This window comes from Canis lupus, chromosome 12 (assembly GCF_011100685.1).
Source record: "Canis lupus familiaris isolate Mischka breed German Shepherd chromosome 12, alternate assembly UU_Cfam_GSD_1.0, whole genome shotgun sequence".
Lineage (NCBI taxonomy): Eukaryota > Metazoa > Chordata > Mammalia > Carnivora > Canidae > Canis > Canis lupus.
The window spans coordinates 42,466,311-42,491,070 of NC_049233.1; the positions used below are offsets into that span (position 1 = coordinate 42,466,311).

The 24,760-nt window shown below is 41.6% G+C and overlaps 1 protein-coding gene and 2 long non-coding RNA genes across 6 annotated transcripts in view; 1 reads left to right on the forward strand and 2 right to left on the reverse strand.

The window, feature by feature from the left end:
* The window catches only part of LOC111098337, a 30,534-nt gene extending 25,448 nt beyond the window's left edge, over window positions 1-5,086 (reverse strand). The window contains exon 1 of the long non-coding RNA XR_005367960.1: window positions 4,932-5,086. This is a non-coding gene — a long non-coding RNA (uncharacterized LOC111098337). The remainder of the gene's footprint in view (window positions 1-4,931) is intronic.
* Window positions 5,087-6,711: 1,625 nt separating this feature from the next.
* LOC111098336 lies at window positions 6,712-13,314 on the forward strand. The gene is made up of 2 exons (XR_005367961.1): window positions 6,712-6,847; window positions 13,166-13,314. It is a non-coding gene; the product is annotated as an uncharacterized LOC111098336 (long non-coding RNA).
* A 1,540-nt stretch (window positions 13,315-14,854) lies between these two features.
* Window positions 14,855-22,743, reverse strand: TENT5A (terminal nucleotidyltransferase 5A). Of its 4 annotated transcripts, none has more exons than XM_038554613.1 (3): window positions 22,722-22,743; window positions 20,748-21,303; window positions 14,855-19,601 (listed from the first exon to the last, which is right to left on the reverse strand). In XM_038554613.1, exons 2-3 carry the CDS (start codon window positions 21,264-21,266, stop codon window positions 18,825-18,827), a joined length of 1,296 nt encoding a protein of 431 aa, XP_038410541.1. In that variant the 5' UTR covers window positions 21,267-21,303; window positions 22,722-22,743; the 3' UTR covers window positions 14,855-18,824. The 4 variants fall into 4 exon arrangements, with proteins under 4 accessions (XP_038410541.1, XP_038410539.1, XP_038410540.1 ...); XM_038554611.1 differs by lacking the exon at window positions 22,722-22,743 and adding an exon at window positions 22,325-22,463; XM_038554612.1 differs by lacking the exon at window positions 22,722-22,743 and adding an exon at window positions 21,553-21,714.
* Between the last annotated feature and the right edge of the window lie 2,017 nt (window positions 22,744-24,760).

Consider the following 24,760-nt stretch of genomic DNA (forward strand, 5'->3'; position numbering starts at 1 on the left):
TCAGGACACTTGTGGAGGTGAACATTTACTATGTTCATAAATTTTTTTACACTCCTCCCATCAAAAAGTGGGATCTTATTCCCAAAGTGATTTACTTCTAAAAATTAAAATGTGACAAAAATGACCCTATTCAACTTTGAAAGCTGGATTAGAAAAGGTCATTAGCCTTCTACCTGGCTTTATCCCTTGGTACATGCACCTCAGGAGCCCTGAGCTGCTCTGTAATAAGTTTGGCTAAGCTGAAATTGGCATGCTGGAGAGATAGAGTGGAAAGACTACAGAGAGGAAGAGCGGTGCAAAGGAGTCCCAGCTATTTTTGCCTCCAAGCATTTGAGTCTTCCCAGATAACAGCCATCATCAACTGCCAGACTTGTGAGTGAACAGCATTCAGATGGCTCCAGTCTACCATTCAACCACTCTGGTAGAGCAGAGACAAACAGTTCCTGCTGAGTCCCACCCAAACGCTTTGTGAGAAATTTAAATATTCATATTGTTCTACAGTATACCAATTTTGGGGGTGATTTGTTACATTGCAATAGATAAGTGGAACACAGACCTTACTTCTACCCGTAATGAAAATCAGCTTCAGGTACAAAAATGGCTAAATCGGTAGTCTTCAAACTTTTTTGATCACTCACAATAAATTCTGGCTTACTTATTTATTGATTTAACACACGTATGACTACACTAATGTATTATACACAAATATAAACCTTTAGAAGGATCAGCTAAAATTAGAAATTCTAATGTTTTCTCCCTGCTCCAAAAGGATTATCATGTTCACCCAACTTTGAAAACTTCTGGAGTTAGTATGTGAATTGTTTAGATAATAGCACTGAAGCTCCAGGTGATTAGACAACCCACTAGTCAGAAACAGATTAAGAGTGCTAAGGTTTGAGACTCCTGGGTAGCTCAGCGGTTAAGCATCTGCCTTCAGCTCAGGGCCTGATTCCAGGATTGAGTCCCACATAGGGCTCCCTGCATGGAGCCTACTTCTCCCTCTGCTATGTCTCTGCCTCTATCTTTCTGTATCTCTCATGAATGAATAAATAAAATCTTAGAAAAAAATAGAAGTGCTAAGGTTTGAGGAAGCATGTTATTTATATAAACTTTTTTTTTTTTTAAATAAACCCCTTTAGCAAACAATGGAGACTTTTAGAATAGGAGACCTTGGAAATTTTAAGTAAAATTTCTCAACTCTGGTATCAGCTATGAAAGTTATTTGTTACAAATATCAGTCAAAATATAGTAATTCATGAGGCATTCACTTTTTAATAAGTTCATTTGGTCCCAGAAAGTTTCCATGATAAGATCTACTCAGTTGTTCCCATTCAGTGGTGATTCCTGGAAGCAAACAGCATTGTGCAATGGTCACAATCACTACCTTGCAAACACAGTGTAGCTTGATGGTTCGATGCTCTGGAGTAAGCCCACTGCTCCCCACTTAAAGATTGGGCAACTACATAACTTCTTTGTGCATTTTCTACTTCTGCAAATGGGGATAATAATGACATCTAACTTGCAAAGTTGTTATGAGGATTCAGTGAAAGATGTAAAGCTCTATGCACCAGGCCTAAACTGGAAGTAGTGCTCAGTAATTGTTAACCGCAGATTTTTGTTATTATGTTGTTATGGAAAGAGAAAGAATTAAAATTTAAATTTGAGAAACTAGTTGAAAATATATGTCCTGCCTGTAAATATTATTATTTAAGTCAAGATCAAGACAGAAAACTACCCCAATCTTCTTTTTAAAGGATTTATTTATTTATTTATTTTTAGTGAGAGAGAAAGCAAACACAAGGAGGGGAGGGGCATTGGGAGAGGGAGGGAGAATCTCCAGTAGACTCCTCACTGAGTGTAGAGCATGACATAAGGTTTGATCTCATGACCCTGAGATCATGATCTGAGCCAAAACTTAGAGTCAGATGCTCAACTGACAGAGCCACCCATATTCCCCACAAACTAGCCCATTCTTATGCTCACACACTCTCCCACTCCTCCACCTTAGCCTACCTTTAAATTATTTATAAATAAGCCAACTGAGGTAGAGAGCAGAAAAATGTCTTGTCTCAAATACTAAAGCTAATTAATGACAAAAGCTGTGCCAGAGCTACAGAACTAAATGTATGATAGAAATACCAGTGTATTTTAGAGTATGAAGATGTCATACAGAAGTTATAACATACACGTTGATGCTCTTGTGTAAAGCAAAGTAAAAATATATGTACCATATTGTTTCTTACACAAATGTAAGGTAAATACACTATTAGAAGCCATAGTTCTTAAAGAAAATTTAATATGTATTGTCCTCAAACTATTTTAAAAAACAGTAAAAGGAAAGATTCCAAGTTTATTCTATGAGGCCAGCATTACCCTGATACCAAAAACCACACAAAGACACTATAAAAAAAAGAAAGCTAGCTAATATGACTAATGAACATGAATGTAAAAATCTGCAACAAAATATTAGCAAGCCAAATTCAACAATACATTACAAGTATCATTTACTGCAATCAAGTGGGATTTATTTCAAGGATTCAAGAATGGTTCAATATCTGTAAGTCAATCAGCATGATACATTACATTAACAAAATGAAGGATAAAAACTATATGATCATCTCAATAGTTACAGAAAATGCATTTGGCAGAATTCATCATCTGTTTATGATAAAAACTCTCAACAAAGTGGGTTTACAGGAGACAACCTCAACATAATAAAGGCCATATATGAAAAACCCACGGCTAACATAATAGTAAATGGGGAAAAGCTAAACGCCTTTCCTCTAAGATAAGGAACAAGACAAAAATGCCCACTCTTGCCACTTTTATGCTACATAGTATTGTAAGTCCTAGCTATAGGAACCAGATAAGAAAAAGATATAAAAGACATCCAAATTGGTAATGAAGAAGCAAAACTCACTATCTGCAGATGACACAATACTATATAGAAAACCCTAGGGACTCCATCAAAAATCTGTTAGAATAAATGAGTTCAGTAATTTTGCAGGATACAAAATTAATATGCAAAAATCTGTTGCATTTCTATACTGATAATGAAGTAACAGAAAGAAAAATAAGAAAACAACCCCAATTACAATTGTACCAAAAGATTAAAACTCCTAAGAATAGACATAATCAAGGAGGTGAAAAACTTGTACTTTGAAAACTATGAGACACTGCTGAAAGAAGCTGAAGATGACACAAATAGATATGCCATACTCACGGACTGGAAAAATTAATATTGGCCAAAACGTCCACACTACCTAAAGTAATCTGTAGATTCATTGTAATTCCTATCAAAATACCAATAGTATTTTTCACAGAACTAAAATAAATAACCCTAAAATTTGTATGGAACCACAAAGACCTTGAATAGGCAAAGCAATCTTGAAAAGGAAGAACAAAGCTGGGGATATCACAATCCCAGATTTCATGATATACTACAAAGCTATAGTAATCAAAATAGTATGGCATAGGCATAAAAACAGCACACATATCAAGGAACGGGAACAAGCTAGAGAGCCCAGAAGTAAACCCATACTTATATAGTCAATCAATCTATGATAAAGGAGGCAAAAATGCATAATGAGGAAAAGGCAGTCTCTTCAATAAATGGTGATTGGAAAACTGGACAGCTACATGCAAAAGAATGAAACTGGACTATTTTTTTTATACCATGCACAGAAATACACTAAAAACAGATTAAAGATCTAAACATGAGACCTGAAGCCATGAAATTCCTAAAAGAAAACATAGGCAGTAACCTCTTGGACATTGGCCTTAGCAAATTTTTCAGGCAAGGGAAACAAAGCGAAAATAACCTACTAAAACTATGCCACAATAAAAAGCTTTTGCACAGTGAAGAAAACCATCAGCAAAACAAAAAGTCAACCTGCTGAATGGGAGAAGACATTTGCAAATGACAGATCTGATAAGGGTTTAACATCTGAAATATATAAAGAACTCATACAACTTAACACCAAAATACAATCCATTTTTTAAAAAGATTTTATTTATTCATGAGAAACACACAGAAGGAGACAGAGACATAGGCAGAAGGAAAAGTAGGCTTCCCATGGGGAGCCCAATGTGGAACTCAATCCCCAGACCCAAGACCACGACCTGAGCCAAAGGCAGACACCCCTAGAATCCAATTAAACATGGAAAGAAATCCATGGGAGATCTTGATATATGGAAAATTGAGACTCTGCACAGTACCACTTAATGAGACAGACAAGTGAGAAAGAGGTATATATTCATACATTCTCCACTTGTTCCTAACAACTGGATTTCCATTATATTGATAAGATTTGGTAAGAAAATTTTATATATTGAGGAGTACTTCAAGCAACTTTCGAAAAAAATGCACTTAAAAGTCCCAAATACTTTATTAGCTTATCAATCAAAATGGGGAAGAAGTTGATCAATCAGTTCCTTAAATGCTTTGTACCAACCTTACAGTGTGCAATGGTGGCAAGTCATGAGTGAGATCAAACATTGATCTACTCTTACTTTCCCACCTTCAAATTATGGTCTGGATATAAACTGTCAGGTATCTGTCGTTCATTCATTCCATAAACATATATCAAGTACCTGCTGTATGTCAAGCTCTCTATTAGTAACTGGGGATATAATGGTGAGCAATCTACTCTTACCTCTGTGACTGGGCAGGTTTATTCCAGTCCCAATGACAATAAGCAACATGCATTACTTGAAGTACTGATCCTTACAAGTTTTCAGATTTAAAACATAGCATAGCTGTTAAAAGAACTTGTATACGTATTGTCTTATTAAGTCTGTACAGTAATGGTCTAAATTATTACATTATTTAGTATTTATCCATTTTTACATTGAGGAAACAAAAATCCAAAGGGGTTAAATGCCATGCCTAAAGTTAGATAAGTTGTAAGTGGTGGGACCAGAATTCAAACCTGAAAGCTTGACCACATATTCTGTGTTCTTTCAACCAGGCAGTCTTGCTGCGGGGACCCTTCCCATTCCTGGGAGGACCCTTCCCATTCCTGGGTGTGGACAGATGCAGATAAGGAGAAGAAAAGGAGGCTCAGTGCCTCCGGGTCGCACAGAGCCTATTTTGTTCACAATGCTTCTAACTGCATTACAGGAAATGGAAACGCTTTCAGATATTTCCATCATAAAGGGTTTAAATGCTGAAAGGGGGTGCTTACAAAATCTTTGGAAGGGCTAAAGGAAAAGTCAGAAGACCCTACCAGACTCTTCCTTTTAAAATCATGCAACTATACCTGCAATCTAGAGCAAAAAAAAAAAAACCCTACTGCTGCTAGCAGTACACACATCTACAGGAACTTCCTTGGCAGCACAGTGACATCAGAAAGGCCTCTCTACCATGTCTCATGCAAGTGCCTCCTACTGGCAAAACCCATAATGCAGCCAGACCCCTACCTGCAAGAGATTCTGGGAAGTGGAGTTTTTTGTTTTCCAATTCCTGGAATACAGGGGGAAATGCAGAAAGACAGGAAGAGATGTCCAGTGCCAATCAACAATATTCAACACCCGGATGCCTAGGTAGCTCAGAGGTTGAACGTCTGCCTTGGGCTCAGGGCATAATCCCGGACCAGGGATCAAATCCCACATTGGTCTCCCTGCAAGGAGTCCACTTCTCCCTCTATGTCTCTGCCTCTCTCTGTGTGTCTCTCATGAATAAACAAAATCTTTAAAAAAAAGATAATATTCAACACTAATTTTCCTTTTCTCAATATCTTCTGTGTGGCTACCATCTTTCACTCCCTCTTTAAATCCAACTCTGTCTTCTTGACATACTGAAGTAACCCCTCTGGTCTCTTCCCTACTCCAGGGATAACAGTGCATTGTAAGATGCAAACTTTGACCACCTTCTTCCTCTCTTTCTGAGTCAGCACCCTACTAATTGCCAGGCCCACTCCATCCCTGGAATTGAATGAAGCATCACCCTGAAGGACATGAGACCTGTTCTTCTGTACAGCCACTTAGGAGCCACATAAGGCAACTGGAAATGTAGAAGAGGTAGTTCCCCAAGGAGTGAAACTTGACTAGTAGGAAAAGGGAGACAGTTCTGGAGAAACCAAGCGATAAATTTCTCTTCCTTTCTCCCTCCTGTGTACTACTCAAAAGTATAGTGCTTCCTTGTAAACCTTCTAGAGAATTCTCCCGTTCATTGAACATGCCTGCTGATTCACCTTTTGTGTTGCTTTGTGGCACCCTGTGATGCCAACATGGTGGTCAACATGGTGACATGCTGTGTTTCAATGAATTACACTTGTTCATTACCTCAACATCCTGTGATCATATCTGGCAAATAAACCATTAGGATTATAATCACCACTTCAGACTCTGCTTTCTAGAGGGCCTAGGTTAAATGACATAGATTTGGCACTATTAACATCTGCAAAGCAGGGGTTCTGGGCAGAGTTGTGCTTCAGAAACACTTCATAAAAATTATATATGTTCTTGCCTCACTTGAGGCTGACTAAATAAAAATTGCTAGGAATGGGACTAGGTATGCATGTGTTTCCTTAAGAATCATTTTAGAAGTCCATCGATTAGTATTAGCACAGAACTAGGATTAGGTCCACAAATCTGATCTCCCCTCAACCCCTGCCACCCCCATAATGAGCCTGAAGTATTTTTACCAAGTGACAAAGATTCTTGATATTGTATATTGAGAAAGGCTTATGACATCATAAAGCAGAAGTCCCAAACTAGGAGAAAGATGTGAAGGAACATGCTTGGGATGGCATAACTAAACAGGTGTGATAAGCCTACAGAGCACAAGAAGACTAATGAACATTTCAGTAATTACAGAAATTTGATATTCAGAGTTTTGTAAGAGGTTAGCATGTCTCATTACACTCTTTACCTTTTCTCTCAGACATTCTTTAAAAAAAAAAAAAAAGATTAAAAAGCAGCCAGCTGGTAGCATGCATTGTCAGTAAGAAGTGATGTAAGCCACGCTAATTGATCACTTTTTAAAGATTAAGTGGCCTATTCTCTGTAATAGGACATACAGAAAACAGCTTTGACAGGACTGAAGTAGTTTACTGAGTTCTGACTGTCAACTGAAAATTTAAATCATGCTTATATCCACTCACAATAAGCAATTTACATGATCTCATCCTATAAGAAAAGCTCTGATGCTCTTCCTGAACCTTCTACCTGCTGTGTTGCTATGATGCACCTGCATTTTGGATAGATATTGAAAGGAGAGGGTTGTAGAAGGGCCTGGAGACCAATTTGCCTTGTATGTCTCAGGCAGAAATAGACTCTCCCTCTGTGTAATCACTGAATGAGTTCTAAAAGCCTTTATGTCTTACATGCAAGCTCCATCTCTCTCAGTCTCATTTTCTTAGCTAAATATGAGATAATCATAATACCCTTTTCACCTAATTGTGATGATTAAATGGAAAATAAAATTACTTTATCAAATAGAACATGTACTACTGATATTACACAGTATAAGGAAGGCCTGCTATAGGGAACTATTCACTGTCACAGTATTGTAGCTGGACTGCCATTGCTTATCCTTCCCTCCTGCTCTTAAGTATAGAGGATTGAGAGAAACAGTTGCACTGACAATTCATAGCTAAGGGTGAGAAGTGGAGAGTTTAGGAAGATTACAAGAATAAAACAAAAAACGTGAAGTTCAAGATTTACCTTGAATCTTCCCTCTTCTCCTTTCTAGTTGGATAGCTAGGACTTCATCCATCCTAGATTCCATTTCCTACTCGGTAAAGTGGGGAAAATAATAGTTATCATTATGGTGTTTGGTGATTAAGGAGGATGATGTATGAAAAGTATCAAGCATCCTGACCCAAAGTAAGAACTCAACAATATCTTGTCCCTTCTTCTAGATGGCCTGAAAAGATCACACAGTGTGTGTGTGGGGGGGGGGGAGGGGCGGGGGGGTGGCGGGGAATGAGGACTTCTTATATGAACACACTCTGGTCCTTTTTCAGAAATGAGCAAAAGCTATTTGTTTCTATGCTTCTATTTTATACATTTCTTCAAAGGGCTCCTAAAACTATAAGCTCTATCAGAAGCCTCCAAACTACCTTTTTATAATGAGAGATTTTTATGAATTGCTCAGTACTTTTTATGAAATTAATCATACTGTTTCTTTTCTTGATCAACCTCCTTCCCAACCTCCTTTTTCATGAGAATAACCATGGATTAAAGTAGGTTGGTACTTAGGACAGGATCCAGAAAATTCAAGTCAGTTTTAATGTTTACAAGTGGCAATAATTAAAGTTTGAAATTAACTTTTAAATGATTTTTTGAAGTCTGAGATCCTTATTACACCAGATATCTAACTTGTTCAGTATTTATAAAATGATACCTATGATCAGAAGGCTTATTGTGACCATCTGCAACAATGGAGCAGCGCTCTGAAATTGGGACAGTCCTGAAAAATTAACAAATGATCACAGCAGGTATCATGCCCCAGGGCAAGACTGTTTGTTCTGTGAGGCTTGACCAGCTAAGGATGCCAGTAGAAATGCTGATTGTCTGTTTTTAGAAAAGGCTGGTGAACAGACTGCCTTTAATACCTTTGCCATCTTCAAATAGCAAATTTCCCACCTAATGGCTCCCTACCCTTACTTAAAATATCATATGGACCTCAGTATTTGTGCCCACGGTCCTGAAAACTACTCTCAGGGATTCCCTAGCTCGGAAATGTAGCAGATGATGAAAAAAAGTGCAGTCATTACCTAGAACAACTGTAGTCCTCAATTTACAATGTGGCTAGGTTTGGTTTGGAACAGAGAGAACAGACACTTGGCGCTAGAAGATGACCTTCCTGTTTCTCTTGTCCCTGAGGGTCTGTGCCACGAAAATGCCATTGGCACCAGCTGGCCTATTGTTCTCAACTGCCTCAAACTCAACAACCATGCAGAGGTTTGAACACTTCTGCCCTAAGCATCCCCATGAAACCATGGCTCTCCTATTGTTTAGTACTCCCAATTTACTTCAAGATGTGAATTTCTCCACCTGGATACTCATCTGGCTTTTTCAAGAAGCAGGCAAACTTTGAGATCCTATTTTTATTTTCACAGTGTTCCTGCTTACTCTTCACTCTTTCTACAACTTCTTTAACCTTCTCCCAATTAGATATTTTGCCTAATCTCTCATCTTGAACCAAAAGTGACTCATTAATTCAATCATCAACGTTAAAAAGTGCTTCCTATATAGCACTATTTCAGATAAAAGAACACAGTAGTAGACAAAGTCTTTGCCTTCATGGAATTTCTTTCTATTGTGAGACTATAAATAAATTATAAATAATAATTAGTTTATTTATTTTTTATTTTTTTAAAGGACAATCCTTGTCTTTTTTTTTTTTTTTTTTAAGATTTATTTATTTATTCATTCAGAGAGAGCGAGAGAGGCAGAGACACAGGCAGAGGGAGAAGCAGGCTCCATGCAGGAAGCCCCATGTGGGACTCGATCCCGGATCTCCAGGATCACACCCCAGGCTGCAGGCGGCGCCAAACCGCTGCACCACCAGGGCTGCCCCAATAATTAGTTTATAATACAGTTTCAGATAATGACAAGTGTAATGGTAATATACATCCAAAATTAGTTTAAAGGCTCTAGAGAATAACTTGGTAAAAATGTTGAGAGGAAATTCTATTTTTAAGTAGAGGATCAGGGAAAACCTGAGGTAGTAACATTTCAACAACCACAACAACAACAAAGTAGGGGAGCAAGAGAAACAAAAGTCTGGAGGAAGAGATTTCCAAGGAGATGGAACAATCAGCAGATGCTCTAAAGTGGAAATGAGCTTGGCCACTCATACTTTGGCAAATTTCTTAATTTCACTGCTGCTTTGTGTTTTGTTTGTTTGTTCATATCCCTGTGTCGCTTTTCAATTAAATCTGCCCGTGAAAAGAAGCCAGTTTTGTATAACTCCTTGTAAATCTTCAGTGAGTATCAAGCCAAAGGCATGAGAAAGTATTTATTAAATGTTTTGATGGTAGCAAAAGCTACAGATTTCTCCTAACCCATGCAGTCCAAGGGAGCGCATTAACAATCAGTGACCCTTATAAATGCTCTTTAAATAAGATCTCTACCCTGGCTAAATAAGTACTCAGAGTGACAACACAACTGGTTTTACACAAATGCAAAAAGGGTAAGGGTATGGGGTGCAAGGTGCATTTAGTGCATTTCAAGCTTTGGAGAAAGGGACTGTCACTGCTCTGGAAAAAGCTGGAAAAACTAAATTGCAAATAACTTCAAGATGACAGTTAACCAGAAGTGGTTACATAAGAAACATTCAAGGGAATTTTAATGTGCTGCAGCAAACAGGATTATAGGGCAATAAAATTTCAAGGTACATTCTAGTTAAGTCCTAAAGATTTTTGCAGTATTTTTGAAAAGAGAATGCAAGGGACCAGAACTTCAAGGAGAATTTGTGCTTCCCTCAGCAGAAACTGCAAAACACCTACACTTACCCTTTGCTGCAAAACAAGCAAATAGCCAGTGCTGTCTATACAGGGACTACCTATGGGGAGTTCAGCTTCTGATACCTCATGAGAAGGCACTTTTCAAGGACTATTACCTTCATCTAGACTTTTCACTAGTCCACAGGGCTCCTTATGGTGACCCATGCGGAGCTAAACCTTGTGAGTAATTAACGTCAGGGTAGCTGAAAAATTAATTTTCAGCAAGTAAGTTCTACTTGCGAGCGGAATCTAGATTTCTAAAGGGCAATACACCAGATCTTTCACTTCCTTTTGGGTCTCAGAATCCAGTACAAGGCTAAACACACAAAGTGTATTAGGCAAATACTTAATGAATGAGCCATGTCTTAAAGGGTTTGCTGCTATGGGTACTCTGAGAATGCAGTGTACAACAGTACCAAAAGTTAGATATTAAGTTACAAAGTGTCCTTGACTCAAACTGTAGTAGAAAACTTATTCAGCCTGATTTTTAAATCCTATATAGATGATAGGGTTGCCTGATAAAATATAGGACTCCCACTTAAATTTGAACTTCAGATAAGCATGGGTTTTAGTATAAGTATGTCCAAAATACTGCATGGAATACACTTAAAAACTTTACTGTTTACCTGAATTTCAAATTTAACTACGCATCCTATATTTTTATTTACAAAATCTGACAACTGTATTTTCAGCTGTTAGGCCTCGAACCTGGTTGAATTTGTTTCTCTTCTTTTCTCTGATGATTGAACTTTAAAATGCAGATATTTTAATAGCTTTTAATTATTCCCTTTTAAATTGAAAAGCATATGAACTATGTTCTTCTTGACCTTACTTAAAGAGATACGGAAGAAGAAACTCCAGAGAATATGCAATTTGGGATTAATGCATAGAATGGCATTATCCACGGTGCCTAGTATAGTTTGCTTTGTTGAATTTTGCTAAAAGAAGAAGAAAAAATAAATAAAAGAATAGGGTTTCAGCCGTTTTCTAATGACATGGCCAGATGATGCCACAAAATCTTGGCATTACTGATAAGTACACACTGTGCTGGAAAATCAATAGTTTCAGAAGGGGATCCTGAAGGGAACTTTCCATTATGGAGGTTAGAAGTAACTTAGCCCCATACTCATAAATTCCTATTCAGGGTGCTCCATGTCCCTAAGCAAGAAAGCACAGGCCTTGTCCTAATATCATAAACTACTAAGCTGGAATCATTAATGTTTTTAATTACTAAAGGTATCTACTTTTAAAAACTGTACTTTTAACTATTTCTAATGCCAATGATTGAGTTGAGAAAGTAAATTAAAAACAAACAAACAAACAAACAAACAAAAACAGGTGTCCCTGTAGTTGAAGAAAACCTCTTAGGCTGAAAGAGAAGCTTAGGTAAGCAGATAAACTTTGAAAGTGGTTATTTACATTGAATAATAATTCATTTCAACACTCCCCTAAATATTAGCCTCCCCTAACATTTAACAAAATTTATCATTTACTCCATTGCAAAGAGTGGCTAAACAATTTTCCAGGGTCTTCTATATTTTTGAATTGTGAAAGTTTAGCCCCTTGTTCATTTAGAACTCCATGTTTATTAATATCTACACAATGGTTTGTAGTTATATTTATTATTCCTCTTCCTTAAAACTCTAGGGTAATATGGATTTCTCCTACTATTCTATAGGAAAACACAGCCTGAACTAAGCTCTCTTGAACTTCTTCCTTTTCTCTAAAACTTGTAGGTAAAGCTTCTCTCAAACTCTAAAGTAAAACACATAATTTTATTTTTACCCCTTCACATACTCTCCTAACACTCTTAAGTGCAGAAGACATTAAAAAAATAAAATTCACTATTCACAACTGTTATTTCCAAATGAAGTCACTTCCCTAGAAATAGCAAGGAAGGGTCCATTCCATCCTCATTTTTAAATAAACTTTTGAAAACAGTTTTAGATTCACAGATTATCTGTGAAGATAGTATGGAGAGTTCCCCATATCCAACATCCACTTTCCCATTGTTAATGTCCCATGATACATTTGTCATAATAAGCTGATATTGAAACACTATTATTTCAATGTTTTATTAAAATTTCCTTAGGTTTTACCTAATGTCCTTCTCTTTTCCAGGATCCCCTCCAGAATACCACATTACATTTAGTTGCCATGTCTCCTTAGTCTCCTCCTGGCTGTGGGAGTTTTCAGTTTTTGTGTTGACGATTTAAGAAGTACTAGTCTGATATTTCATGGAATATCTCTCAATTTCTATTTGTCTGATGCTTTTCTCATGATTAGACAGAGGTTATGGGTTTTGGGTCCGATGAAGTGCCATTTTCACCACATAGCAAAGCACAGTTACTTTTTTCATCTTTTTCCATACTGTTCACTTTGAAAGGAAGTCACTATGCACAGCCCTCACTTAAGAGATAGGGATTTAAGCTCCATCTCCTTGAGGGGGCAGTATCTACATAGATTATTTGGAATTCTGCACAGGATATTTGTTTCTTTGCTCCATTTATCCATTCAATCATCTATTTCTGTGTGAACTCATGGATATTTTATACTTTGGATTATAATCCAATACTACTTATTTATTTTGTTGCTCAAATTGTTCCAGCTTTGGCCACTGAAACTCCTTCAGTTGGCTCTTGTGCTGTTTTGACATACCCTGCATCATTGTGGTTTTTAATTTTTTTTTTCTTTTTTTTTTTTTTTAGCACATCATTGCTTTCTGGAACTACGAGATGAATTCTCCAGCTTCCTTCAGTATCTTCTTTGCTCCAGCCCCAGATTTGTCCAAGAAGACTTGGTTCTTTTTTTGAAGCAAGGCATTAAAAGGCAAAAACTGGGCCTTGATAAGTGAAAACCACTGTCATTTTAAAATCATTTCTCTTCTTCATGTCCTACCTGAATGTATTTGCCACTAGACTGAAGGACATTCATATCATTTATTTCAAACTTGGTTCTAAAAAGGAAATTAGTTAAATTTCTGAAGTATTTGATGATTTTAACAGTTTTTATTTTATTTTATATTTAAGGATTGATTTTAAATTGTTTTTAGCTTTTTTGGGGTATTAATTTTTTGTTTTTCTTCTGAAAGGACCAGAATGGTTGGGAATGTGCTTCCTAAGGAAAGAAAGGGTGGGTTACTTCTACTCAGGCTTAGCTAGGTACAGCCTGGTAATTCCACTAGAAATAGCAGGGTGTATCTAAGTCTAGGAGGAGCTTAATATACACTGTCCTTATTCAACCCTTGCTTAGGAAAAAATTATATGATGACTACAGACATGTGAGGGACTAGTTATAGAAGGATGAAGGGGTTGAAACATAGAAGAATACAAATACCATTATCCAACCATCTTGTATTTTTTTTATGATGCGTATGTGAGGGAAGCTGCATTTTAATACCAGGAGTGGCTCTTTCATAGATGCAGTGTTAAGCATGCATTCTCTCCAACATCAGGACTTTTTTTTTTTAAGATTTTATTTATTTATTCATGAGAGAGAGGCAAAGACACAGGCAGAGGGAGAAGCAGGCTCCGTGCAGGGAGCCTGATGTGGGACTCAATTCCGGGACTCAATCCCGGGACTCCAGGATCACGCCCTAGGCCAAAGGCAGGCGCTACACCGCTGAGCCACCCGGGGATCCCAACAACATAAGGGCTTTAAAAACCACAAGTGTGTCCTATAATAGACTAGGCTTACCAAATTCACATACTACTAGTACTGAGAAAGTCTCCAAAGTTACACAAAGAAAGAAGTTTAATAAATAAATGTATGCCCCTGGTAATCTCAGTAGGTGAGATTGTGTTGTATGCTAGTCAGAAGGGCAGTTCCTTTGCACCCAACACTTACACATACACAAAGAGTAACTTATTAGATCCTATGACTGCTCTTCCTTCCACTTCCCTTTCAATCACCAGCTTCCAATACTTATTCCCCTTCTCCCAACTCAGAACGTAAAAACTGCTGGATAATACTCTAGAGCCTCCAACTATAAACAACCACTGATGATTGAATCACATCACTTGAGCTACTCATGAAAACCAAGGCCCACTTAAGGCTACTGGAGCCCTGCAATCCAGAGCCATGAGTCTCTACTGATGATGGAAAATTGGTCTGACTTCTGGGTTGCTTAACACTGCTAAGTTCATACCCAGATTTAAAAAAAAAAAAAAAAAAAAAAATTGGCACCCATTAGCTAAACTCTTTTGGAGCTAATTGAGCCATGAGCCAGTGAGAGGCTGGCTGAAAGCTGAACATTTTAATGTATTGTACTTGAATAAAAAATTTGCTGATGGCTATTTTTTCCCCAAATACTGCTTTGTCTTTTCTCATGGACTCGAGTTGGGTTTCAGAGGACACAGTCTTTAGCCAGCACAGACACTGAAGATAAAAGACACAAATCAATAGAAAAAAATAACTTCTTTTTATTTACAAGAAAAAAAATCCAAATATTGGATGCTGTAAACAAAATTCACAATCTGTTCCCTCTAGCACTGATTCAAACATGTCAGTTTTTAAGAGTCCATTCTCATCAACTCCTTTTCTGCCTGTGACACAGTCTAAAGTCAAAATATCCCAACAGAGTGACCCCAGGTGCAGCTTGCTGCAATAGGACATCTCAGAGCAGGCAATGGTTGTAGAGAGGTTGAGAGACACCCGGGGGGCAGAGCCTCCTCCATTCTGCAAGGCTTTGCAGCAAGTTTTGCCAAGTTACCTTGACATCTTCCAACTTTGTACTTTTACCATGTATTTTGTTAGCAAGCCATTATTACAACAAAATATTACACAGAGATTCTTCCTTGGCACTGAAAAGGCTATAAGAAATCTTAAAGAAAGATTATATTCAAATAGGTGCTATATATGATTTTTTTTTTTTACTTTTCAGTTTCATCTAATACACTTTGTCTTCAAACAAAAAAGAAAGCTTATTTTTGAACTGCTGACAGCTTTCAACATAATACATTTCATTCACAAAATAGTTCACGATATTTATTTGACAAGCACTGCATTGAAAACAACTTTATGCACAGTAAAGCAGCCGACGATAAGCTAACAGAAAGGGGTGGCAGAAACGGTGTTCACTTTTCTTTGTGTTTCTTCCATGGCTTGGCTTACAAATATTCTTCCATCCTTGCATTGTTTGGAGCCCCGTTAAAATAGTCCACCCACTACTAAAGTGAGCAGATACTTCAGGAAGGGAAAAGTCCATCTCACTGTAGGACTTCTTGAGACAATCGGATTTACTGAAAATCAACTTTTTAGAAGGGCACGGTCACAGGTCAAATGTTCTCTGACATGCCAAACTGGACAGGTGAGAAGAGCCTCCAGAAGATAAAACTTCTTCCTGTTTTAAAGTTAACAGCACACTAGGCCAGATAAGCACAAAAGCAAGCAAATCACAGGCACCGATCAGGAGTTGAGAGCTGTTCTTTTTCTCTGACCTATACACACGGCTCTCTCTCTCCAGACATTCAGACTTTTAGGTTACACATCCACAAAGAGAGACACATATTCCACTGTCTGTTCAACTACATATGCACAAGACTATAGTACATACAAAAAAGAAATAAATTATAGAAGTTTTAAAGCAACGGCTGAAGGTTGTCTTGAGCATAGCCTGTTCTATCTGAATGCCAGGTGTTGGCGATTCCAACTATGCGACCAAAGTTGGAATAAGAAAAGAACATAAACATTTCAGAAAATAAGTGAAGAGTATATTTTCAAATAAGGCTCCTCCAAACAAAAATTCGTGTTATCAATTAACAGCAGATTTTTGCTGTGGCAGAGCCAGCGTTCTCCAAATTCTTTGTAATATAATGGACAACTCACTTGTCAATAGTTAGGATGAGAAGGAAGAAGGCAGATCACTGTCTGCGTCTATGTTCCCAAGTGTTCCCTTAGTTTTCTCTTAGAAAACTCCAAACAGGTAAGCAAGCAGGCAGAGCTCTGGCTTCTGGACAGTTAAGTATCAGGCTTAATCTGAAAATGGAATAATATTGCCTGGAAATTCACAATTCATTTTCAAACCCAGGGCTGGAGTGAGGGAGAATGAGCCAACGTGGGAGAAGAAAGAGTTCCCTAGGAAACAGTGAGTGGCAGTGCAGTAGCTGTGACAGCTCAGAGAGAATTCACAGGGAAGCTGCTACAGCAAACCCATCAAGTTCCTGTTAAGGCTTCAAAGAAAGGTGTGCAAAAGGTAGTTTCAGATGGATTAGCCTACAACTGAGCATCTGAGTGATGCCCCAATAGCAAACAAATGACACTGCCAATAGGATGATGCTATTTTCTTCCCCAATCCCTCTTGAACTTGATGACAGAAATCTGGTAGGTTCTTCAGAGGAACTGTCACAGTAAGCAGTCATCCACTAGAGCTGGTAGGAATTATGTGGCTGTTTCACAATACAAAGGAAAGGTTTGCATGTGTTAGTTTTGTTTTTAACAAATGCATTTTCAGAGACCAGTGTCCAAAGGAATAAAAAGCTGGGAGAAGGAATGGTTTTAGGATTAGCTGTCACTGAACTGAAATGATAATGCCAGTTCATTTCACAAAGGTTTAACTGGTCTCTTGGTAAAGAGATGATAAAGTTGGATCTGATCCAATGCAAAGTGACTGAATTTAAAGTACAGTACTAAATATTTAAATGCAGTGTGACAATCAGATCAAAGGTGTTTCATATCGACGTGAATTTATAAAATTTTATATATATATCTCATATATAAATTTTAAGCAATTGTGCAAATACTCTTTAAAAAGGGTCATTTCACATTTACTAAATTCTAGTGGTCCTGGAATGCAGAATGCATTCATTAAAAAATTCATTTAAATATTAATAAGTAGTGTTCAGATCACCAGAAATTTTATTAGCAGTTAGGGATTTAAATGAACTATCGCTGATCCATGATCCACTGGATTGTACACCATGGAGGCATGCAAATATAACACAAAATAAAAGGGTTCCTACTGTCAAAATGGCAGTTCAGTACAAAAAGAGTGCTCTGCCAAACAAATATTCTCCCATTTGTAGAATTCTATGGCTCACAAAAAAAAAAAAAAAAAGAAAAAAAATCACTAAAAATGTATAATCTCTGCTCTTCCTAACAAATATATTACTTGTTTTCCTCCTTCATTGGTTTTAATTTTTTAGATGTGGGTTTTAACTCATCACTGCAATATGCCCACGTCTCATGTCATCCTGTTGAAAACATAAAAGCACACAGTATTTAAACATTTTCTATTTGCTACATTATTCTAGACCTTAGTCAATGTATTGTGTGTATATATACATATCTCAAATACGTATATATATACACATAATGTACACACACATACACATGTACCTATGATAATATCACACCAACAATGTTAACTTTATACAAGTATTTGCCAAGAAAAAATAGGGCATTTCTTCCACCATTCACAAGCTTATACGTTGTTTTATTTTCTTCTTGAGTCCCTGATAAAATAATCATTAAATCATAAAATTTTTCCACTTCAAATTTTCAGAAGGCAACAGGCACTTTGATGTTTATTGGTGTGTAACAAATATAGTTAACTCTTTATATATTCTACTATATCTCTTCTACTTGGGTATTTTTATCTGTTAAATCTTTGGTCCTTGAGCATACTTTCTTTGCTAGAGCTGCTTTCGCTTGCATTTTCATATTTAAAAAATGCAAGCTATGCACACAGCTGGAAATAATGGATTGTGTCATCATTAAGTTCTGCTGTTTGTTATGAGAACTGCACCAACCTACTACTGTTCATTCGGAGCAAGCTGTCTCTGTTAGCGTAATAGGATAGTTCCACAGAAAGCACTTGCTACAGGTTTCAGATAGTAATCCCAATGTTGGAGTCCCTTTTTTTCTATTATCGCTACTATCTGAACTTCTGAATTGATACTTAGGTTGGGGTAAGATCTTTTTTCCTTTGTATTTTCCCTTTTGTAAATTCCACCTTATAAGAAACTCTCCTTTTTTTTTTTTTTTTTTCCTATGGCAAAGCTATGGGAGCAGGTACTGCAAACCCATATTGTCATCAAGCATTTTTTTTTTTTCCCTTGTTATTTTAGGAGAACCTGGTTGCTTTTAATGACAGGTCTCTTTTGTTTCAGAATAGAATCCAACTGAGTAGGAGGAACAGGTGAGAAGGTTGGTGGGTGAGGAGGGTTGTTTTGAGATCGTGCTCCCATACCTATGAAAAGATCCATGAGCTTTGCCAAGTTTAAAACCAGGAGCAGATCATCATTGCACAAAACACATCTTTATTCAGGGCTGGGTCACTCAGCCTTTTTACTTAATCTTTTATTCATTTTATTTATTTTCCCTATCTTGTCTGAAATGGCTTCCCCACAGGACATTTGTAAATCATTCTTAATTGCAGGGTAGCCAAGTGGAGTATGTCTGTTGCTGGCATGTGAATACTGGCTGGACCTGTGCAATGTAGTAATTGCTAAAGTTGGCATCTGCTACATAGGGAGCCGGCTGGTAATAGCAAGTGACATTAGCCACGTTAGGTATGACATTTTGGTCAGCTAGCACCCGGATAGCCAGCATTGTGATAAGGTTTAAAGTCTGTCTTCTTTCATGTCCCATCAGGCACACTGTACTCTCATTCACCACTCCATGAAGGGTCATGAGATAGTCATACTTGCGGTCTTCCAATCCCACGAAGTGGTTCTGCAAATAAGACTCCAGTTTTCTCTGCTGCTCTCCGATGTCTGAGAAGTCGATGAAAAACCTGGAACACATATACCTCTGAAGGGTCTTGATTTCATCAGAGGCGGGCCTAAAGCCCCTCACTAATAGGTTGCAGTATTTAAGCAGGCCGCCCCCTCTGATTTCCTCTGGGTTCCTGGTGGCAATGATCTTGTTACAAAGGTGATCAAAGGCTTCGTGGAAATCACCATAGACGCTCTCACCAATTATCGTGGGGTGAAATGTTTCAGTCATTGGGTTCTCTGAACATTCATAAAAGAGGAGAAGAGAGTCTAATTTGATTTGAAAAGAATCTACACTAAATTCAAACTGCCTCCGGAGGGAATCCACAAATTTCAGTTCCACATTTTTGCCACTGTTGTTTGACAAGGATATAAGACTCCATCGGTCAGAGTCATTGCACACTTTAACCATTTTCTGCACATAAGCTTCCTACAATTTAAAAGATAAAACAAGAAGATGAGCAAACCTAGAAGAAATAATAAATGAATAAATGCATCTTCTTCACAGTAGAGAATTATCTTGCTCCTTCCCTTTTGTTTTGTCAAATTTCAGCAAACACTACCTACAGGCTTAAACAGTCCTCTGAAAACAACAACAACAAAAATGCATTTAACGAGTGGTTTTACCGTCTGGAAAAGAGACTAGAAGTAATAGTTTGAGGCTTTTGGCAGACGTATCACGGTACTAAGAGGTTCTGTTGTCATGTCTGACTTTTGAAATGTTATTTTTTGAAAATGGTCTTACAGGTAGAACATTCACACGATATCCACACAATACTCAAAAGACAGAAGTGCATACAGTGGAAAGTTGGTCTGTCTCTCACCCTTGTCCCTAGTCACCTAGTTCCACTTCCCCAGAGGCTACTGTTGAGATTAGAATCTTGTCCCTCCAGTGGTACTGTGCAATTACAATCAAGTATGAACTAAATTAGGACATTCTGGGAGACTGATTCCTCAGACAACTTTAATTGTTTAAAACATGCTTTGAGCCAGTGTGTGTGTGTGTCTGTCTGTGTGTGTGTGTGTGGGGGGGGGGTACCCACAATATCCGTCACACGTGAGCCGACCCGGAGAAGCATCCCACATATCCTTCACACACGGAGTCAGCTGCACGCAGCTGAGAAATCTAATCACATTTTCCAATACAGTAATAATAAGCCCATTGACTGGATCCTGCTTCAGGCTGCTCTTTCCCCAAAAACTAGATTATAAAATGACTCAAAAATTGGTTTACGTCATTTCATTCTTCCACTTAATCAGAAACCACTCTGGACAAGCCTCAAGCAAGGAAATCCAAAGAGTTAAAAGAAAAAAGAGAGAGAGAGAGAGAAGAGAGAAGGGAGAACAGAGGAGGAAGTAGAAGAGTAGTGGCGCGTCAGAACCAAGTGAACTTAAAACACCCAACACCGTCCGCGCACCTCCGTTGACTCATTAAAACAATCAAAACCCAAATATAATAGGAGCACGCCCAAACCCGTCACGGCCGCAGGTCTGTGGCATCAAACGGGCGCCCCTCTGCCCGCCGCACCCCAGCCCGGCCCGGGCACGGCCCCAGGCCCATGTCGGGGGGCTTTACCTTGAGCGTGAGTGGCGTGATTTTCTCTTTGTTCACCCCTTCGGGCAAGAAGTCCAAGAGGCAGTCCAGCACGACGTCCTTCACAGTCTGAAACTCCTCTTCCCCGCGCAGGTCGGCGCAGAAGATGAGGTCCAGGTCCTTGTAACCCAGGCCGCTGTCCTGGTGCAGAACGTGGCTGGCGGCCGAGCCGTTGAGGCGCACGTCGCGGACGCCGATACGCTTCTCGGCCAGGCGCCGCCGCACCACCTTCACGATCAGGCTCGGCTGCAGCTCGAGCGTGGGGAAGTTGCCGCGCCCGTGGATCGGGATGGTCTCGCTCAGGATGCCGTCCAGCCGCTGCACTTGCTCCCAGTTCAGCACGTTGCAGTGCGCCGTGGGGCTTCCGCAATAGTCCAAGCAGTGCCCGCCGAAGTCGTCGTCGCCGCCGCCGCCGCCGCCGAAGTCGCCGCCCAGGGGGATGTAAGCGCCGCCGGCCAGCTCGTCTTCGGCCATGGCAAAGTACCCTTCGCCTTCCGCCATGAAGTGCCCTCCGAACACCAGCTGGCCCTGGTCAGTCCTAAAAGGCCAAAAGGGGGAAGGGGCGCGTTGAGGACGCGCGCGGCGGCTGACGGGGGCCCGCAGAGGGAAGAGCGCGCCCCCTCCCCGGCTCGGCCGCAGGCTCCAGGGCTCCCCGGGAGACCCTCCCGCCCCGGCCCCCCGCTGTGCCCAGCCGCGCCCCGCGCCCCGCGCCCCGCAGAGAAGCCCCCGCACCAAAAGTATCTCTGATGCATCTGGAAAGCGCAAGCGGGAATCCCGTCTGTGTCACCTGGAGGCGGCCGCCCCTTCGAGGAGCGCAGCGAGCGAGGAACCGCGAGGCGGCAACACTTCGAGGAGCCGCGAGTGCGCTCTCGGCAGCGGCGAGCGACTCAGTCCTTCCCAGACCTCGCCGCCTGCGCTGGCCGCTCCCGCCCCTCGCCCTCGCCCTCGCCCCCGCCCGCGCCCGCGCCCGCGCCGCTATCGCCTCAGCTGCGGTGGTCCCGGAGGTGGCGGCCCCAGGTGACGCCGCCGCCGCCGCCGCCGCACACGCTACTGTCTCTGGAGCTTTAGCAGTTGTGCGGGGGGAAATGTCTTCAGTACTTTTTTTATACCGGGCCTTTCGGCGCTTCCGGGGCCCGGGCGCCGCGCACTCGCCACACCCTCCTCATCTGCATAGGGCGCCGCCCCCGCCCGCCCGCCCGCCCGCCCCGCAGGCCGAGCCCCGCCGAGCGGTCCGAGCTGGGGGACGTCGGCCGCCGAGTGTGTGCGTGTGCGCGCGTGTGTTGGGACCAACGCTTGGTTTAGGGACGGTCTTCCGCGCGCCCAAGCCTCTTTTTTTTCCTTCCCCCCCGACCCCAACCAAAAGACACTTAAAATGCCTCAAGAGCCCTGAAAACTGAATCACGGCTGAAATCGCGCAACTGCAGAAAGTCGCCAGACATAAAATTCTCTCCGGGTGCCGCGCGTCGCTGCAGCTGGATGGGGCTCCGGGGGTTCCTGGGGAGCCCCTGCGTGAGACGGCCGTGTGGAGCGGGGCCGTTTTCTTAGGCAATCAAACCGACCTAAAGGTCCGCGAGTCCATGCAAATAAGTCTCCGCGACCGAGGGGGAAGAGCTTGCTGACTGTGTGTTTCGATTCTCGAAACGTCGGGAAGCGCCGGGGAGCTCCGGGGCGAGCCTGGGGAGACGCGGGGGCGGAGCCGCGAGCCTGCGTCCAACTCGTGCGCACGAGCGGCTCCGGGCGGCCGGGGAGCGCGGCGTCGGCCAGCGCGCGTCACCGAGCGGGCGCCCCCCCGCCCCCCCCCGCAGGTCGGGCGGGCGGGCGGGCGGCCAATGGGGGAGGACGGCGCGGCCCGGACTCACCGCGGCGCGTTCTCTCGCGGACTGAGGCAGCGAAGCGCGCGCGTCCCACACCAAGGTTTGCCTTTCCCAAGTGACTACAAATGCCGTGTGAAATTACCTAGCTTTCCGCGGCACGTGAAAGGACGAGGCTAAAGGATCAGCGTTTCTCCCCCACGTCCCCCAGCTTCAGTCACTTGGGCCGGGCGACAGGGGTGTCATGGGTACCCCGCACGCGCGCACGCGCTGCCGCTCGCCCCGCCGTGTTTCCCGGCCGTCCGTTCCGGCCTCACGCTGCTCTTCCCAGACCAACTCCCCTGAGGTAGGGCTGAGGGGAGCGCGCCGGGGAAGCTGAAGACGCTCCCCCAGGGCCTTTGCACAGCCCCCGCCGTCCAGCTCGGGAGGAAGAACAGTCCGCCCCGTGCGAATCGACGGAGCCGCGTCCTAGTTACCAGAGCGGCGAGCCCTCCGGGGGTGGAGGGTGGAGGGGCGAGTAGGGGGCGGGGAGAGGACGGTTACCCACGGAGCGTCCAGCTGTGTGGCAACGCCGCCCCCTGCCGGTGCCCTGCGGAGCCGCGTACCGAAGTGGAGAAACCGACCCGACCTTGGAGGGAAGCCCTTGCCCCTCAGCGCCCGGCCTAGCACGGGTGGGGGTGGGGCGACCACACAGTTCTCACAGGCCCGCCGCCCCGCCAGAAGCGCGTATTCCTCCCTGTCCCCACAGGAGTCCCGCATTCTGTCCAGGCATTCAGGATAATTACGTACGTGTATATGTACGGTTTGACCACCTCTTACGTTCCAGGCACCCAGGCTAAGTGCTGAGGATATAAGGACGGCTGCATCTCACACAGTTTAAGCGGGCATGAGAAGCAAGTACGCACTTACGGTTCAGCCTTACCTGTGTGATGAAAGGAGTATCTGTGGTGAGCTAACTAGGATCAGGGAAACTGGGAGGAAAAAAAAACATCATAAACTAGAAGGGAGGTGTCGTTTGAATTGAATCTTTTTTTTTTTCAATATTTTTTTCTTTATTTATTTATGATGGTCACACAGAGAGAGAGGCAGAGACACAAGCAGGCTCCATGCACCGGGAGCCCGACGTGGGATTCGATCCCGGGTCTCCAGGATCGCGCCCTGGGCCAAAGGCAGGCACTAAACCGCTGTGTCACCCAGGGACCCCTGAATTGAATCTTTAAAAGTGGACTTTACTTTCGTAGTTGAGTAAGAAGGAGGCAGGCATTGTCAACATAGGGAATAGAGAATGTTTGAGAAAGGATGTCTAGACTGCCATGGAAAGAAATAAGACTGGTAGTGCATTGGGATAAGGTTTGTGGGGGTTGGAGAAACTTGCTGAGCACCTCTGGGCTCTCCTCAGTGCTTTACACTTAAAACTTCATTTAATGATCTTCTGCTTAAGAAGTAGGTATTCTAGGTCAGAGGAATTCACAGAAAAAAACTGCTAGGTAGAGACTTGCCCAAGGTTCATGGCCAGTAAGAAATGGGGCCAGACCTTGAACTTAGCCCATTTGACTGCTGTTTAGCCATCATTTTTAGGAACGGGATTATCCGCAGTTTACGGATAAATAAAGACAAGTACAAATGGCAAAAAATATTTAAAAGAAGAAAAGACCTGTTAAAAATGTTTCTTTCAAAGGCCAGTGTGAATTCTGACCTTTCTAAAAATAAGGTCAAAGAGGTAAATAGGTGATGCATTAGGTACACTACACCAAAGAGAGCAAGGGTTTAGCTCTGCTGCTATTGTTTTGAACTTTATTTTAACCCTTCCTCTAAAACGTGAAGGGCGGGAAAAGGAAGTTTCAGAGCTGAGAGCACCTGTACTTCATGCATGCCCAGGATTTTGTTCTGTGGGGCTAAGGGAATCTGCATTTTACCAAGTTGCCCATGTAGTTCTGACGCAAGGGCTCAGCACTTTGCACTGCATTGACAAAAGCCGCATTGGCCCAGTCCTCTAGGCGGGGACCCTATTCCCAAGCAGAGGCTGCTCATCACTGCTGGCAGCTCCCATGGCCTCTCCCAAAAGTAGAGGTAATGGCTGAGAGGCAGAAGTAGAGCATGAGGCCAGACATGAAAGACATGTTATGCATAAGACCCTGCACCAGGAATTCTAGCAGCAGTGGGCAAGAGCCCTTCTCTTAAACT

What these genes read in the sequence shown, in the direction of transcription:
- TENT5A (XM_038554611.1), bottom strand. Translation starts at nt 22,344, where the DNA reads ATGGACTCGCGGACCTTTAG. An exon ending in ATGGACTCGCGGACCTTTAG is followed by an intron (nt 21,304 to 22,324) that starts GTCGGTTTGATT and finishes TTGGCCTTTTAG; the next exon opens with GACTGACCAGGGCCAGCTGG. An exon ending in TCACGCCACTCACGCTCAAG is followed by an intron (nt 19,602 to 20,747) that starts GTAAAGCCCCCC and finishes TTTAAATTGTAG; the next exon opens with GAAGCTTATGTGCAGAAAAT.